General features: G+C 34.0%; 1 protein-coding gene across 1 annotated transcript in view; it reads right to left on the reverse strand.

The window, feature by feature from the left end:
- Sema3e (semaphorin 3E) overlaps nt 1–8059 on the reverse strand; it is a 234557-nt gene extending 226498 nt beyond the window's left edge. The window contains exon 1 of the mRNA XM_076862550.2: nt 7942–8059. Within this exon, the coding sequence (XP_076718665.1) occupies nt 7942–8059 (118 nt within the window). The remainder of the gene's footprint in view (nt 1–7941) is intronic.
- Between the last annotated feature and the right edge of the window lie 9092 nt (nt 8060–17151).

Below are 17151 nucleotides of genomic sequence, written 5' to 3' on the forward strand. Positions count from 1 at the left end.
AGAGAGAAACGACATAATATCCAGGTAGCTATTAAGCTCTCCATTTGATATTTCCTTACCTCCTAAATCACAGATTTCAACAAATTTTGAATGCCTAATGAGTGTAACCTTTTTTTTTCAATTTAAAAATGTCTTCTAGTCATCAAATTAGACAACAAAAATGTAACAAATATTGAAGGCAAACTGAGGCCCAATGAATATATATATATATAAAATTTACTGCAAATGTCTACTTTCCACTTTGGACTTAAAGTGGGGAAAAAATAAAAAGCATCTCTCTATAAAAGAAGTAGGGGAGGAGGAAAGAACAAGAGAAGTGGTGCCAACCATACCACATAGCAGTCAAAGAATGAAGAGAGAAGAGAAAGCAAGAAGGAGAGGTGGTGATAACCCCAAAATGACAAGTGCATGGACAGTAGACTTCAAAGAGGAAGAAGACTGGGTACAGATGAGAGAAAGGATATGTCCACAGGACTTCTTAGGGCCCTGCTATTTCACTAACTGTAGCACTGAGGGGAAAGAAGGTGAACTGCCAGGGAAAGACCCAGCCCTTCCCCTAATGCATATTTGGCTAAAGGAGTCATAAATAGTTGCTCAGGGTTCTTCATTTCCCTTGGTACTCTTCTTACCCCAGCCCCCATCAGACTGGCCTTTGAAAAGCACAGCTCTAAATCACTCTGCTTTATTCATGCACCTACCCAATGAGCATTTAGTGAATACCTACTAAGTGTCAGGAACCAGGCCCTGCCCCAGATTTTTTTTTTTTTTTTTTTTTTTTTGTCCTGGGGAAGGCAGAACAGAAGACTCTCTTTCACTTTCAAAGCAAACAACACATGCTGAGCTGATAGCTCTGGTCAGTGTGGTCTGGTCTTTGTAGTGCTATTGTCCTTTACAATGCTGGGTCCACAATTACCTTTGTTAGTAATGGTTTATTTTGCAGATTTGGTCTGTTGTCTCCAAGGAGCCATCGGATAAAGTTCCAACTTTCCTTAAATTATTAACAAAACAATTATACAGTAAATAACAAATGTGAGAGATCCCAATGTCTCTATTTCTTCTAGTTATATACTCCAATCAGAGCTGGCTCTCCTGAGAAAAATCTTTCAAGTAAAAATCTATGACAATTAAGATCACCCCTCTTTTTAAACCATAAGTTAATAATTAGTTCATGATTATTACTTTTAGAATAAAAAAGAAAACCAGCATAGACTAATTATGAATCTGAATCTCCTCTGACTCATTGAGTAATTTATGAAAAGCTTCCTAAGGGTTAAGTATTCTGACACAATAATTCCCACTATCTTTTGTAATGTTTTCAAAGTTCTGAAAATTATATGTTACACTGTTTTAGAGATGAGAAAAATCCATACTTAAAAAAACCCTAAGTAACTTACTGAAGCCATATATGCAGAATCCAGATTCAAAGTGTATATTCCTCTTCAAAGTCTAGGGTTCTCAGGTCAACCAAATGAGGATGTGAGAGTGTCTGGTAATAACTGAGTTAAACTACTTTCTTGTTTACTGTTCGAAGTCCATGAGCCAAGTCCTTGAGCAGAAAGCAGTGATGGCTAAGAATTTAGTTATAAGGCAGAGAAGTAGAAATAATTTCTAAGTATCTGAAATTAGGCAAGTCAATAGATTTTTCTTTCCTTTTTTCCCCCCCATCTCTCTATGGAGGTAAGATTACCATGCGAAGGGGGTTCTGGTAATAAGTGGAAATATGAACCAAGCATTCGAACTCAGGCTGAAAAGTTCTTGAGTAATACCCTGCTTTGGCCACAACGGGGCCTTGTGAAGGCAAGTTATCAATTCCAGAGATATCTATTCTTAAAATGATCACATTCTTAGACAGAAAATGTTCTTACAATATTAGAGATTTTTCTCTAACACTTGGTTTAAATGTGGTATTGACAGATCTTTTCCACTCCAAGTCGAGAATATCCTGGCTATAAAATATCCGGTCTTGTCACTGTCAGCCTTACAATGAGTATAGAGAATAATGCTTGCTTTAGTCCAAGGAAAAACTAATGATATCAATAGTTCCTCTTATGCTTCAAATGTTATTTAAAACTATACTGTGAAAAATTATTATAAAAATAACCAACCATCATCCTTTGTATAATTTAGAGTATTGCATAGTGTCAGATGTCATGCTAAAAACTACTAACAACATTGTGGCCCTGTCTATTAAAACTAAGAAAATAACCTAAATATTCAGCATGCACACTTTGGAAAGTTAAGTATAATTTCAGTTTTGTTCCATTTTCAACTCTGAGACTGAACTTACAAGATCACTTTAACACTGCGGTTGTCATGTATTAAGGGGCATGCATGCATGCGAAGTGCCATTTCTAGATTCCTGTGGACTAAATTCCTCTGCTAAACCACAGAAGAGCTAAAGATAAAGGAGTATATCTTTGCCTACTCTCCTACCAAGAAATCCCAGTGTTGACTCCTGTAGATACAGTTGATGAAACAAAACTGACTCAATAGATCGTTAACAATTTCTATCCATAACAACCAATTTGATGGTTTGGTGTTTCAGGATGTGATGACAGAACTGAGGTCATAGAGCTTTGATGTAATCTCCCCCCAAGAAGGGAAAAAAAAAAGCCCTCTTCTACTCCAAGGCAGAATGACAAATCTGACATGGAAAGCAAAATAACATATTTTTGAAACTATGTTTCATTATAAAAGTATAACTAGTACATATATTTATTAATCAGATTAAGAGCAGGTAATGGTTATATTTAATATATAGAACACTACCCTCACAAAAATTTTAAAAATAGTTGTGCACATATAAATTATGCTTCAATCTAAATTTGGTACAGTTCATTTATAAATTCAATTTACTGTTTTTCCTAAACTTCATCTCCCTTCATCCTATTTTTGTACTGAAGGATAACTGTTTTCCTTCTGTAATATGACACATACAGATAAGAAATGAAAATTCATAGAACCATTCAGAGACTTTTGTATATTTAGATGCTCTGATGTGATGCATGGGCAATATTTGTAGCAAATAAAAAAATATTAAGAATAACACTAACATTCTTGCATAGACCTCCTCTACAGAAATCATCTTTTGTTTACACCAAACTCAACAAAATATGTTGCAATTATTTGCATCTTATCTATTATTTTTCTTTAATATAAACTGTTTCTTAATACATCTACCACTTAATTCTCAACTGATACTCCCTGATGGAGTTTTGATTATGTAGGTTAATGTTTACTCCTGGGTCCTGTTTAATGCTTATATTTATGAATCATACCTTATGACCAGTTTTTATTTATTAACACTCAGGAATGTGTGACTAATATCACTATTGATAACACCTAGTTATTGGCTGAGGAACCAAAACTATGAGCTGGTTCAAGTAAAACTGGCTCGGTCACTGAATCATTTTTTTTTTTTTTTTGTTCTGGATAGAAAGTAAATACCGCAGCCTCCAGGATGGTCATTCAAAACTTTTATTTATCATTGTTCTCTTTTAGGATCCTGTGTCAATTATACAATTATATTCTTATAAATGAGAGAATTCTATTATACAATTATATTCTTATAAATGAGAGAATTCTATTATACAATTATATTCTTATAAATGAGAGAATTCTATTATACAATTATATTCTTATAAATGAGAGAATTCTAAAAAATGTGTGATATAGAGTGGCTTTGTGAAGTAAAAGATTATATATATATATATATATATATATATATATATATATATATATATATAAACAATTTTAGAGCATTATAGTTACACATAATTCTGACATATTCAAAAAGGCATATAACATAGTTTTCTCCATTCCAATCTACTATGCCCTTCTCTCCTTTCACCGACTCTCTTCCTCTACGCTAGGGACATATCTATACTTTAATAGCAAAACTTTTGGCCTGTGATTATTGTAAAGTGCAGAGATTATGTAATGATCTTCTGAGGTGTTATAACTAGAGACTGAAGGTATGAAAGACAGAATTCAGAATGACTATAATCAGGAAAAAACATACATTTGTAGGCTATTTAAGATCAACTTCTTTCTCCTCTATTAGCATCCGTCTATCATTTAATGAAATCTGAATTCAAAAGTGATTTCCAAGGGCAACTCTTCTTAGAATATGTTTCCTTCAAATATTCTCAATTTATATTTGTCTTCAGGAAATATTAATAATATAAGTATATATTTAGGTTTTAAAGTACATTGATAAACATTCTTTCATTTGATCCTCTCAAAGCTCAGTGAAATATATCGGGAAAACATTCTACCTCTGTTTTTCAATTGAGGAAATTGAGGCACGAGCACTAATAGTAATTATTATTACTATAAGTGGGAGAGCTAAAGCTAGAGTAGAGAACTCTGACTTCAAATCCTGAGTTCTCTGAACTACTACAAGTCTCTACTTAAATAGTTATAGAACCCAGATACAAATACACTAATTAACATTCTATTGACCATTTTATGTTTATGGATTCAATACTTTTATTTTCATTTATAATGTAATCATATTTAAGGAATGATCTTCTGTCACAATGATGCTTTTATTTAACTGTCTCTTGACCAAACATCCCAGAACATTCTCTGCTTAAGCAGTCCTTTTTTTTGGTGCCTAATTGCATCCTTCCTTATGGAAACTGAACACCTACCCCATCTGCCACACCCACATCATTGAATTTCCTTGATTGAATCCTCCCTTGATTAGTGCTTTCCACATACACTGGGATTTCTTCTTTGACATAAGTCTTCGCTCATTTATTTTTTTCTTCTTTGAACTCCTTTATCAAGAAGGTTATTTTTGTCTTCCCTGTAACTTCATTAACACAGGACGGTGAAAGATAAGAAGAGAACAGATATCAATGGAGGGAAGTGTCTGAATCCAACCAGGACTTTTCTTTCAATCACTTTCCTTGATCTAGCATGAGGATCAAAGCTATTTTTCAGGAAAACTTTTGGAGTAGAGTACTATAACTTAGCATAAAGTTACCTATAATGCATAACTATTCATGAACTTTTAAAAATTTCCCTGATATAATCATTCTCAAATCAAAGCTTGAATACAATTCATTTCAGAGCAGGACAGCATCTTGCCATTTTAATCATAGCTATATTTTATTGGTTAACTCAATTTATTGTGTTCTTATACATTAAAAGATATATGTATTACCTGAACAAGAGTAATTATCTTGCCTTTCACCCCTAACTTAGCATATTTTCTTAATACCAAGGAGAATTGGGATATCCAGCAAGAAGAGAGAAGAATTTAATAATAATCCCATTGCAGGAGGAAGGCAGCGGGAAATAGGATAAAAGATGCTGGATATCATACTATCTTTCGACTTTATCTTCTTCCATTTCTGCCTTTTCACTTCTATACTCTTACTGACCCTTCCCTCAAGCTCTATTTAAGAACATGTCATTTATAGAAGCAGAGAAGAAGGGAGGAGAAAGGAAAAGGGGAATTCTCTGGACATATTTTTGAACACCTTTTATATAAATTAGCTCAAGTTTTTATATGACACTTAAACTTTCTCCTCCTGAGAAGAGACATTTTTGTTCTCAAATGCCATCTTGAAAGTGGAAAATAGAAGAAAAAGTGATTGCTTTTCTCCCATATGGCCAAATCATGGTTATGAAAAGAACTATTTGGTTAGTCCAATAGACCACCTCTAAGGAGCTTCTGGATTACCCTGCTGAGGTCAGAGAACATGGCAGAGGTGCTATGTCACATATACTCTGTGCATTTTACGTTGAAAGACTATGCACTCGTTTATAATTCCAATCATCTAAATTCACTCACTGCTAGAAATTCACCATTACTGATATCACTTAAGACAGCATAAGATTAATCTGAAATTGATTATTCCTAGTTTTTTTTAATACCTCTGAAATGTCTACTAAATCCAGAATGCAGAGAGGTAAATGAACTATTTATTGTACTAGACTGAGTACTCGTGCTCTGATACTCTGCATGTGTTTTTCTTTTCTCTGAGGCACCTGTAGTTCTGTATGCATTTGCTGCTTCAGGTTGCATCTCCAGTGTGATATCATACCTGAGGGTGCTAACTAAATGGACGAGTAAGAGCATTCAATTTGTAGGTAATTCTATAAGTCTTTTATAAAAGTATAATATTGTGCATTTTCAGTGAGTTCTATTAAAGCTTAAGGTTAAGAAAAGCCAAAGGGAAATCTTTTGGGAGTTTTCAGTCTACTACACACATAGATAGCAGCAGTCCTACTCCCACACTATATAATATAACTCATAAAATCAATTACATGTATTTATTTAAGAGAAACATCATAAAGAATAGCTTGGTAACAATGTAATGCATTATTTTTGTCAGAGTTTTGATATGGTATGGTCAAATTACAAGCTCTCCTATGAAATATCAAATGAGGTACCTTGGAAAATATATTGATATTGAGGTCCCAAAACCCAAGTACCTTTGTAATGAGGTATAAAAGGTTAATAGTAGGCACAACAGAATGGTTGCTGGACAAAACTTATCCACTTGTTTACATAAGAAAAGCAATCAATCTTTTACCCTTATTTTTTGTCATCTTCATTTGGCCATATCCCTTCACATCAAATTTTCAGGTCTTGATATATTTGATCATACTTCTTGGAAATAAATATCATGATACATCTTTCCAAATCAAAATATTTTGTTAATGCTGGATATTACATTTTAAATACTTTTTAGGGTCACTGTTTCTTAAATTTACATTACTTATAGGCTATAGGAAATTTATTTAAAATAAGAAAATATCCATAGTTTTAACCATTATAATAATGAGAAAATTCTATAGTCACCATCACCCTAACCATTGCCCAATAAAAAAGACAAAAAGACCATTCATGTTACATAAATTTGAGGCCTTTCTTTTTGTTCCACCTTCTGGTAAATATTTTACCTTTATTTGGAAAATACAGGGCTTCTATTCTTTCCATTGTTGGGGATAATTTAAAAGCTTACACAAGTGATAAATGGTTTTTGCAATCCTCATTATCGCATCTGTTATCTCCTTCAATGGTTAGTAATAATACATAGGTCTTTCCTGGTAATTGATCCCAAATTTCTTTTAAGTCAGCAAAAGTCACTCTCTCAGAGCCTGGGTTTCATTTGTTGTTTGTTTGTTTACAGGAGGAATCACCAAACCTATTGGTGACTGGCTTTTACTGAGCCCCAGGCAAATCCTATCTTTTGATCATTTATTTATGAGTATGATGTTGCTTTACAAGACATAATTGCAGGATGAAATATTTAAACACTCTGATAGAGCTTCAGTAAAGCAAGGTGAATTTGCATTAAGAAAGAATGGATGCTAGTGAATTCTAATACTTTAATTGATGTGTCAGTTTACAATGATTGTAGCTAAACTTCATTTTTTGTTTTGCACACATACACATATTTTAGTAACGAAGTCAACCAGAAAGGTAATTTATATTAGTAGTTAGTCATTTAAAATATATGGTGAGGATTCTGTTATCATGGCAGGGCGTCATTTTTCTTCTGAGGACTGCTGTCATCCTCAACAAAAAACAAATTGTACCTCTATTTCTAAAGCCTTTCCCAGTAGTCCTGTTGTCCATTATGCATGCATTGGTATTTCAATACCTGATGCTAACTTAATGGACTCAGTCTCTTGAGGCTTTTGCAACCTGTTTTCTAGCTTCTTCTGTTCTTTCCACTAGTGAGTGAACTTAATATTTACAAGACAGAAATAACATCTGTAAGTTGACCTGTGATTTTGCACTATTTTCAGATGAGGTTAAGTATACCGTGTTGATTACAGATACTTAGACTTTTAGGTGAGTTTCGCAATAAAATGTTTCAGGTGCACTTTAAAGGTCTTGGCACACCATGAACCTGAGTTAAAGGTCTACATACTTTTACATTTTTTTTAACAAAAGGATCTGAAAAGGTAACCTACCTTTATGTGATAGACGTAACCGGGGGTAGGAGGTATCTGCTGCGCGACCTCCTGGCCAAAGCTCCAGTAGTAGGTGAGCCCACAGGAGCAAGGTGATAGCGCGTCCGGCGGATGCCATGCTGCGGTCTCAGGGTGCAAGTCCTCTAGAGTCCCACTTTAAGGCGGGTTTGAGTTTTACTTAGGACTTCCCTCCAGGGGCAGCGTGCGAGAGGCTTTGTCAGAAATCGAACGTGTTGTCATCAGAAAGCACAGCTCCAAAGTGCCATTTGTCAAGCTGTATTTGGACACGTAAAACCTTCCTCTCCTCAGGACAGTTGTTTAAAAGCCTGGTGCAGGAGAGCATTCCGCGGAGGGCGTCTTCAGAGCCATGTCCTGTCTGGAGCTGTCTGCAGTAACTACGCCGCGGACAGAGGAAGAAGCTGTATTCTTTTCAGTCACCGGCCACCGTTTCATTCAGAAAACAAACCCAGCACACGCGCTACCTGCCCCCGCGGAGCTCTTCCCTCCGTCTCCCTGAAGCCTCTCAGAAGTCAGTCTCTTGCACCGACTTGCCAAACAGATAGTTATAATTCACGTTTCCCCTGGCTAATTAAAAACAAGAAGTGCCATTCTCTCTAGGAGGTGCGGGATCCACCCAGCAGGGATGCCGTCTGTCAGTGCACAGTGTTTACAGGAAAGTTCAGGCAGGGTTGAGCAGCTACTTGCTGTTTCTAGGAAGTATTTCTGGTCCACGTGCCCTGCTCCCATCTCCCTCCCATGTATATCTGGCCCACGTTACTCAGCGTCTGCGGACAAGTCCGCGTTTGGCGGGGCGGGGGCGGGGCGGGTGGGGGGGGGAGTGAACATGGAGTGGGGGTGGGGTGGAGGGAACCATATATAATAGTCTGATTATTTAGGAATATCTGAGGCAAGCATATGGCCTCAGGAAAGGTCCTAAGTGTTCAGTCGCAAAGATTAATCCTTGAATAAATACAACTTTATTCTAAAGGAAATCTATTTGTAACCATCCAGTACCTAAATCAATTTATTCACTGTTTCCACAGTCTTTTTTCACAATTAAGTTTTTTTTTTTTATTGCTTTCATCTTAGAAATGTTATCTTTTAACTCTTTTGAGGAAAGTGTTTCAAGAGCCTGGGGAAGGAAAATCATCTGTAATTGTTTCATAGATCAGAATGAAATTATTTGCTCAGGGAAATTCTTCAAATCAAAAGCTCATTGTTTTCTCTAAAGCAAAACATAAATATTACTTAAATTTAAGAAAATAAATTCGAAGTAATGATCTCCTCAGTGAAGTACCTGGTAAAGTTGAGAGTGTCTACCCTTGGAAAGCAGTTATTAGAAAATTTGGGATGGGAATTACCTTAGGATTCAACTGCTGTGCACTTTCCCAGTTTATTTTCAAGATACTGTGTTTGTGTAAATAAGCTTAACACAATGGGTCAACTTTACAGTCTACTTTCAATCAATCTGAAAAACTAAACACAACACTCTGGAGTGGTTGGCATGGAAATGAATGGCATTATTTCAAGATACCAATGAACTGGAATAGATGTTTGATTTGATAGTTGAGAATTAAATGATAAACAAATGGAATCAACAATGATAACTTTTCCTTTTTCTGTATTTTAAATGGTAATGAGTAAGGACACATAATTTGAGAATTATGTCCTTAAAATCATGTGATTATAGTAAAAATATAACTCAGGTATGCTCAATATTTTGCATTGTATGTAAGCAAAAAGTACAACCAGTTATTCTGTACCATTTTTCTAAACATGATGTGTTCTTATACAAGCAGAACATATTTAGCAAAATGTAAATGTCACTGGATATTATAAATAATTAGATTTCCAAGGTCTACAAAAGATAACAAACTCTAAACATCATTTAACCCTAAAGCAAATGAAGTATTTAGAGACTTTTAACCTGGGGTGGTCTCTGAAGGCGCTTGCTGTTTTAAAAGACAGGCTGATGAGCCACAGACCTAATTGTGATATACTGTATCTTACAAATCCTCCTTTACTTTCTTCCAGAATTGAAGAGTAAATAGCAGTTTTTATATGCATTACCTAATGGTAGGATTCTGGGGAAATAAATATGGTACCTATAAGTTTTATTATAAATAATATCCCTATACAACTGAAATTCTACTTAAGATTCTACTTAAAATTCTACTTAAATGCCTGTCCTACTCTATTTATGAAATTGAGGCAATATAAGACATTATGACCATTTCATTAAGACACAAAGTCACATCTTTAAATGCCAATGGGGAAATATATGCTATGAATGTCAGGTTTGTCTTCAGTTTCGTATATCATCCTTCAGTTTAGGTTAGGGCAATTCTGAAATACATGCCAGAACATTGGATTTCTTTGGGTTCCTCAAAATGTGCTTTTGTTTATTCATCAGTCATCACCATCATTGCATATTCCCTTTAATCTTATCTATGAACTTCTACCTTTCTCTCTATCTCACACAAAACATGCAAAAAAAAAAAAAAGCCTATTTTAAAACAAAACAAACAAACAACAACAACAACAAAAAAAAAAAAGCCAAAAAAAAAAAACCCCTGAACATTCAGAACTATCCATAGCCTCAGGTTTCCCCATGTGACTTTAGGACCATCTATTTATAATTACATATAAACCTAGAATAGGATATCAAAATCACACTACTTGGGAGAGATTTCTAGACACTTTTGGAAAATTGAAAATTTTACACCTTTGAAGATGGAAATTTTTAAGATGACATACTGGACCAGGGGTATAGCTCAATGATAGAGCTCTTACCTAAGAGACAGGAGGCCTTGAGTTCAATCCTCATCACCACCTACCCCCACCCAAATAAACACCTGATTTATTCCAGCAGTAGGTGAAGAGTTTCAGTAGACTGAAGATCTTTGTGATTAGCAACAATATCTAGTGATATTGTATTGGATTTGAGAAGAGCCAGGCTACCAGCTTGAACAATATCCAGCGACATGGAAAATTGGTAAGAAAATGTCAATAATGAAGATATTGCCTGCCAGGTGGGATGCCTCATTCCAAAATATTCCATTGTTGCTTGCCTTACACCATTCTACAAAGAGAAACCTCAATCTGATAGTGAGAAGAAAAAAAAAAGGAGAAAACTGAATACTCACCAGGAGTCCCAGGGTCCCCCATAAGGGGTTCTGTCACTGATTCCACAATTTTAATAGAAGAAGGGCAATTGGTCTCTAGAACAATTCTTCCCTGTAGGTGGTCCCAGACTATCTGTTGTTGAATCATGCTGAATTTTTAAAAGAGCTGATTACTATTCCCCACCCCATATTTCTATTTTGCCTGAACTTTTACACATGGAAATATTTTACAGAGGTTCTTTAGGCCAGTGTTACCCAAATATTAGATATCCATTTGTTACACTTGCCATTGCTATTATAATAACATAGTTCAATTTAAATTTGTATAAAATAAATAAAACCCTTATCTCATAGGCTTGATATGCTCTAATGTTTTTCAAATACATGCAAAAGCAAACAAAATTGTGAACATTTTTCTCTACACCACTGAAAATTTCCTTGCATACCTTGACTATATTCACCAATACACTCAAGAATTTATATCCCTTCTTTTCTTCCTTCCTGGACATATGGAACACTGTACTTCCCAGTTCCGTGGCAGTACTTGAAGCCATTTGGCTAATTCTACTCTAAGATGAGCAGTGGAAATGTGTATGAGAATGAGATAGGTACTCCTAAGAAACCCTCCATTTCTCAAATTCTTTCTGTAGCAAAGGAGGGAAACTTAACATTGTAATGGTGAAGCCAAGAGATTGAAGCATCTTAAATTTTGAAATCACCACACTGAGGGCAGTTGCCCAGTAAAATTACCCAGACCACCAGTGGATTTCATATGAGAAGGAAATAAACATGTTATATTAAGTTACCTGATTATTAGTTGCCACAGCATTTCAAATCCTCCCTGGCTAAAAGCACACACTTTGCCTACTTTTGAAATCATGCTCTTGGACAAACACATAGTATCAACAAGTCATAGATAGTGTATACCTTTACCTGTCTCTATAGCTGACTTCAGCAGAGGTTACCAATATGGTCATGTAAAAATGTGTGTACTTGGTGTTTAAATAAGAGGTTAAGTGATTTCCAGTGTCACTTTTTCAATGAAATAGGATTATACCCTTAGCTTTTCCAATTGAGCATTATACACAAAAATAATGTTATAAACATCATTTATAAGTGAACAGCATGGGACTATATTTCAAGAGCATTATAACTAAAACCATTAATAAGCCAAACTATCATAATAACAATGATAATGAATATTTTTAGAACTAAATTTTGTCTATGGTAGCCATGGAATTTCAGTTTCACTAATCCCTCTTCAACTCCTGCTATTCCAAGGATGTCCAGTCTGGAGCATCTCAAGTATCCCGTCAATATGACCTGCTGTTACAGCTGCTGCCACCATTGTTGCTGTTGAATTTTATAGGCCAAGACTGTTAATTCCTTTACTTGTCATTCATTTTGGATGCCTTATATCACATAATTTGTGTCTATATATACCACATTTAGTGATTAAAGAAGGTGAGGACAAATTGATACCTAAATTACCCTTGATTTGTATGCTACTGCAAGTCATCCTAGAGAATGGCATCCCACCAACTAGTACCATCCAGGACCCAATTCTGTCACCTGCATGAAAGACATTTGGATCATCCAGATGATTGATTATTTTCCCATTTAGACCAGCTACTCTGAGAAGAAAAGAAAAAAGAAGGAGAAGGAGGAAGAAGAGGAGGAGGAGACCGAGGAAGAAGGAAGAAGAGGGGGAGGAGAAAGAAAGGGGGGAGAAGACTCAAAATGTGAGCAAAAATTTCAAAATCTTTGTTTCTCACTTATACTAGGTTTCTTCTAGGTTCCTGACAACAATAAAGAAAAACAGGAGAAACTTTTGACTCAGGTATGGGATTTAATAGCCTTTAATCAAAGAGCAATGTTTCTCATGCTTTTTTTTTTTTTGGTAGTAAAATGAAATTATATGAATAGCATTAATTTTGAAATGTATGTAATTTTTTAGGTCTTGAGACAGTTTCTTATACTCTTTTGTGGGTTATAAAGAATTCCTTAAAAAGACAGCTTTTCAAATATATATATATATATATATATATATATATATATATATATATATATAACAAGAACATTCATAAAATACTATAATTATTGCTTTCTATGTGTATTGAAACACACACACACACACACATACACAGTATATGGGGGAATATATATTTATAGTTTTTTGAGTTATTGGTGGGACCCATGGTGAATTGTTTGTAATACATTAGTACTACTCCTAACAACTACTAGTAGACTTTAAATCAATTGCACTTTAACAGAATAAAGATAATGATCATTCTTAATTTGTTGTTCTCAATAACCTAGACACCATGCAAGGCATATTCACCTATAATCCAATTAAGCTCTAAAATCAAGCATATGCACTAGTAACCATTTTTATTGCCATGCACACATAAGGACAATGTAGGACACAGATGCTCAATAACTTGCCTGAGGTAAAATACCAGCAAGGAGCACAGCCTCCATTTAAACCCAGACTCCAGAGTCTGGTTCTAACTATTATATTTGTCTTTTTAGAGAATATTGTTTAGAAAAAACTTCAATGGTTCTTTCAAATACTAAACTAGAAGGAACCTATCTCTAATACAAATTGATAATAAACCATATATAATTTTAAAATAAAATCCTTTCAAGGCAGTTATCTCTGACTAAACTCGCCAGATAAGGTCTCCTATCCTAGGCTGCTACATCCTCTTGGCTGGTAATCAGGCAAAACACTGGAGCTAAGTACAGCAGGCAAAATTACTGTAGAAGAAATTATTAAGAAAATAAATATTTTAAAAAGAAAAATTGTCAGGTAAAAATGGTTATTTTCATTTCTGGATACACACACACACACACACACACACACACACATACGTATGCACATGCTCACACACATGCACACACAGAGACACATTTTATAGTTGTGGTTAAATAAAAGAAGTTTCCAAGAAAAGATTTAAGGGTAATAAATCACTTATAAATAGTTACTGATGTTTATATTATTTTTTCCAAAAGATTCCAACATGTTCAAACAATGTTATCACTAATGTACCTAAACTAAAGACAACATTTTATACTGTCTACTTAAAAAATGTACTTAGTATGAAACCAATAATAAATGCTATAAATTTAGTCAAGAATTTATCCACTGTTGTCTCTAATCTTATACCTGTGTTTAAGACCACCCATATTTTTTTTGTTGGCAATAAGTGGTCTAAATTTTTCAAGGTCGGTTGCTGAATTGTTTACTTTTGTACAGGAAGGGAGGGAAGAAAAGAGGGAAGGGAGGTATAAGTGATTATTCAATGTAATTATTTTTTCACTTTTCTATTCTTTATTTCTATCTGTAGACCTATTTTATTTTCTTCATAATTTCCCTCATGTTTTAACTACCACTTCTAATGCCAGACCCAAACCAGTTGCCATGGAATGATTTACTTAATAAATATTTTTCGAGAATAATTGTTTGTAAGGCACCCTAGATGTGCTTAAAATATTTTGGAGATCAAAAATTAGTTTCCTAATATTAATCATTTGGATCACTTCTTTAGTTGTTCACTTTGTCTTAACAGAGTATAAATGGCCAATATGTAAGTATAAAGTGGAGAAAACAATTTTGTGCCATTATAAAAGAAGGATAGGAAAATTTAGACAAAGCCAATTCAATTATACATTAGTCACTTGGCAAGAAACTAAGCAAAAAGGTCAATATTTTATAAAGTTTTAGTATCTTCACTTGTCATACAATTGGCACATGCATATAAAATTTCACACATCACATAAAGATGCCATTGACTCAATGAATATACCTGTTTCCCATTAAAATAAATGGAAACAAGCTAACTTTAAAGTTGCAAAGAATATGATGAAAAATCAGAATATTTAAAATAAAACATATTTTGGCTTTGAAAGTAAATTTTAGAGTTCAAAGGAAACACAATGACCAAAGGAAAAAACTGGCAGAAATCCTATGAAGCTTCTTGTCCCCTCAATGACTTTCTTTCCTAAACACTATTCCAAATAACCATCTATTAAAGAGAGAAAACAACACATGGGGAGGAAAAACAAGTGACATTGGATCTATTGGTGAGATCCCAAACATGAAACAAAAAATCTAAACTTCTTATTTGATGTCAACTTTTATTTAACTTTACCATAATTTCCACAAACAATTTGTCAAAATTTTATTGTACACAAGCCAGATTTTCCATAAGGCAGGATTTCAGGTACAGCGCCTTTTTATTTGAATCTGTTGTCTTATTATTGAAGTTATTTTTGAAAGTTATTTTGCATTGCCTGGTAGTCCTGTGCTGTTATGTCCCAGTACATAACACTAGCACCATGTGGAGGTCAAGACTGGTACTACATGTTTTCAGTTGTCAAACACAATTGCAAATTTATTTGTGCTTACAATTTGTTTCCTATTACAAAATAAAGAACATGCTTTATCTTGTGAGGATGAGATAGTTTATGTTCTGAACATAGCCACTTTCCATGGTTGATAAAATAGGTCTTGTTGGTTAAAAGTGAAAAGATTTAGATATTTTTAATAGAACATTTAAGATTTAAGGACATTAAATTTTCTTTTCAGGAAAATATTTCATAACAAATGTTCTTAAATTTTGAAAAAAAAAACTATAAATGTGTCAGAAAGTAAGTTAGTAAGTATAAAAAATAAGTATTGTGAAAATATGTTGATGAAAATGTGACAAACCCAGTAAAAAATTTGATAATTTTGGAAAACTCTGCATTTAGCCAGGCCTGATTCATGATTAGCATGTCTCATACCTAAAGCATTTCTAATGCTACTATTATTATGGTATAATTATGCCCATATGTTTTTTATATAATCATGTTTATAATAGGAAATGAATATTGCAAAAATATGAACAAAAAATATCAATGACTCTAAACCTTAAACTCATGCTACTTGCTTATCAACTGATAAAAAAAATGAAACAATGTATTTCCCAGAGATCTAAACAGAAAGAATATTTTAACCTTAAGTTTCACTATTACATGGGCTAAGAAATTAGCATGTTTCCAAGGATAAATTAGTGCATGTACATACAGCTATGCCTAAAATTAATTGCAGGAGATTTCAATGCATTGCTTGATAATCCAAAGGTAGATAACTTATCATTGTAAGAAAGGTATGAAAGTGGAATTTCAGTAAAAAATGTACTGTGACATTTTAATAGCTTAAAAAATCCTAATTAATGCATCAACAACAATGCATTTCACAAATAAAGGTTAAAATCAAATTAAAGAATTTCCCAAGTCATGTAAGTTTTAAAACAAGAGTTTCTTTATCAATTATTCTCAACAAAGTAAGCTTTACATCATAAAAATCAAGCCATATCATCTAGTTGTTTCTAGCAATCTAATAAGAATTTATGTAAATTTATTCAAATTCTCAGAATTCTCTGTCCTGTAGTTTTTTAAAATTATAACTATATTATCAATGACATGAGATGCAAGTAATTCAAATATGAATTTCCCCATTCTAAACAAGCAGTCGACTTGGTTAAATATTTCTCCAAAAAAAATTTCACCTTTACCATTATTCAGTACCCAATTCCTTACATTAATTTATTTTCTATGGGATCAAATAATTTCTCTCTGTTGTGTAATCCCTAACCTCATGGTCAAATGCCTTCAAATGTTGTCTGTATTCTTTCTTCATTTGTTCACCTCTCATTCTCTCTCAAATGCACTCTATCGGTTAGAACTTTGTTTAGATGTAGAAAACCCAGAACAACAGTGATTTCAACATGACAAATTTGGCTTCTTGCAAACACAGCCCAGGTTAAGTCCAGGGCTGGTGTGACAAAGTAATGATCTTTACTGATGTGAACCCTTTCAATCTTATAGTTCATTTCTCCTCAACAAGTGGCCTCCATTTCATAGACCAAACTCCAGCCCGCACATCCTCTTTGCTGGCAGTAATAATTAGGAAGTAAAGAAGAGATAAAGAAGGTATATCATCTACTTTTTTCCTTTTTTCTTTTTACAGTAATGAAGTTGAACCCAGGGCACTCTAACACTGATCTATACCCCTATCACTTTTTTAAATTTATTTTTT

The sequence above is a fragment of the Callospermophilus lateralis genome, chromosome 1 (assembly GCF_048772815.1).
Source record: "Callospermophilus lateralis isolate mCalLat2 chromosome 1, mCalLat2.hap1, whole genome shotgun sequence".
NCBI lineage: Eukaryota > Metazoa > Chordata > Mammalia > Rodentia > Sciuridae > Callospermophilus > Callospermophilus lateralis.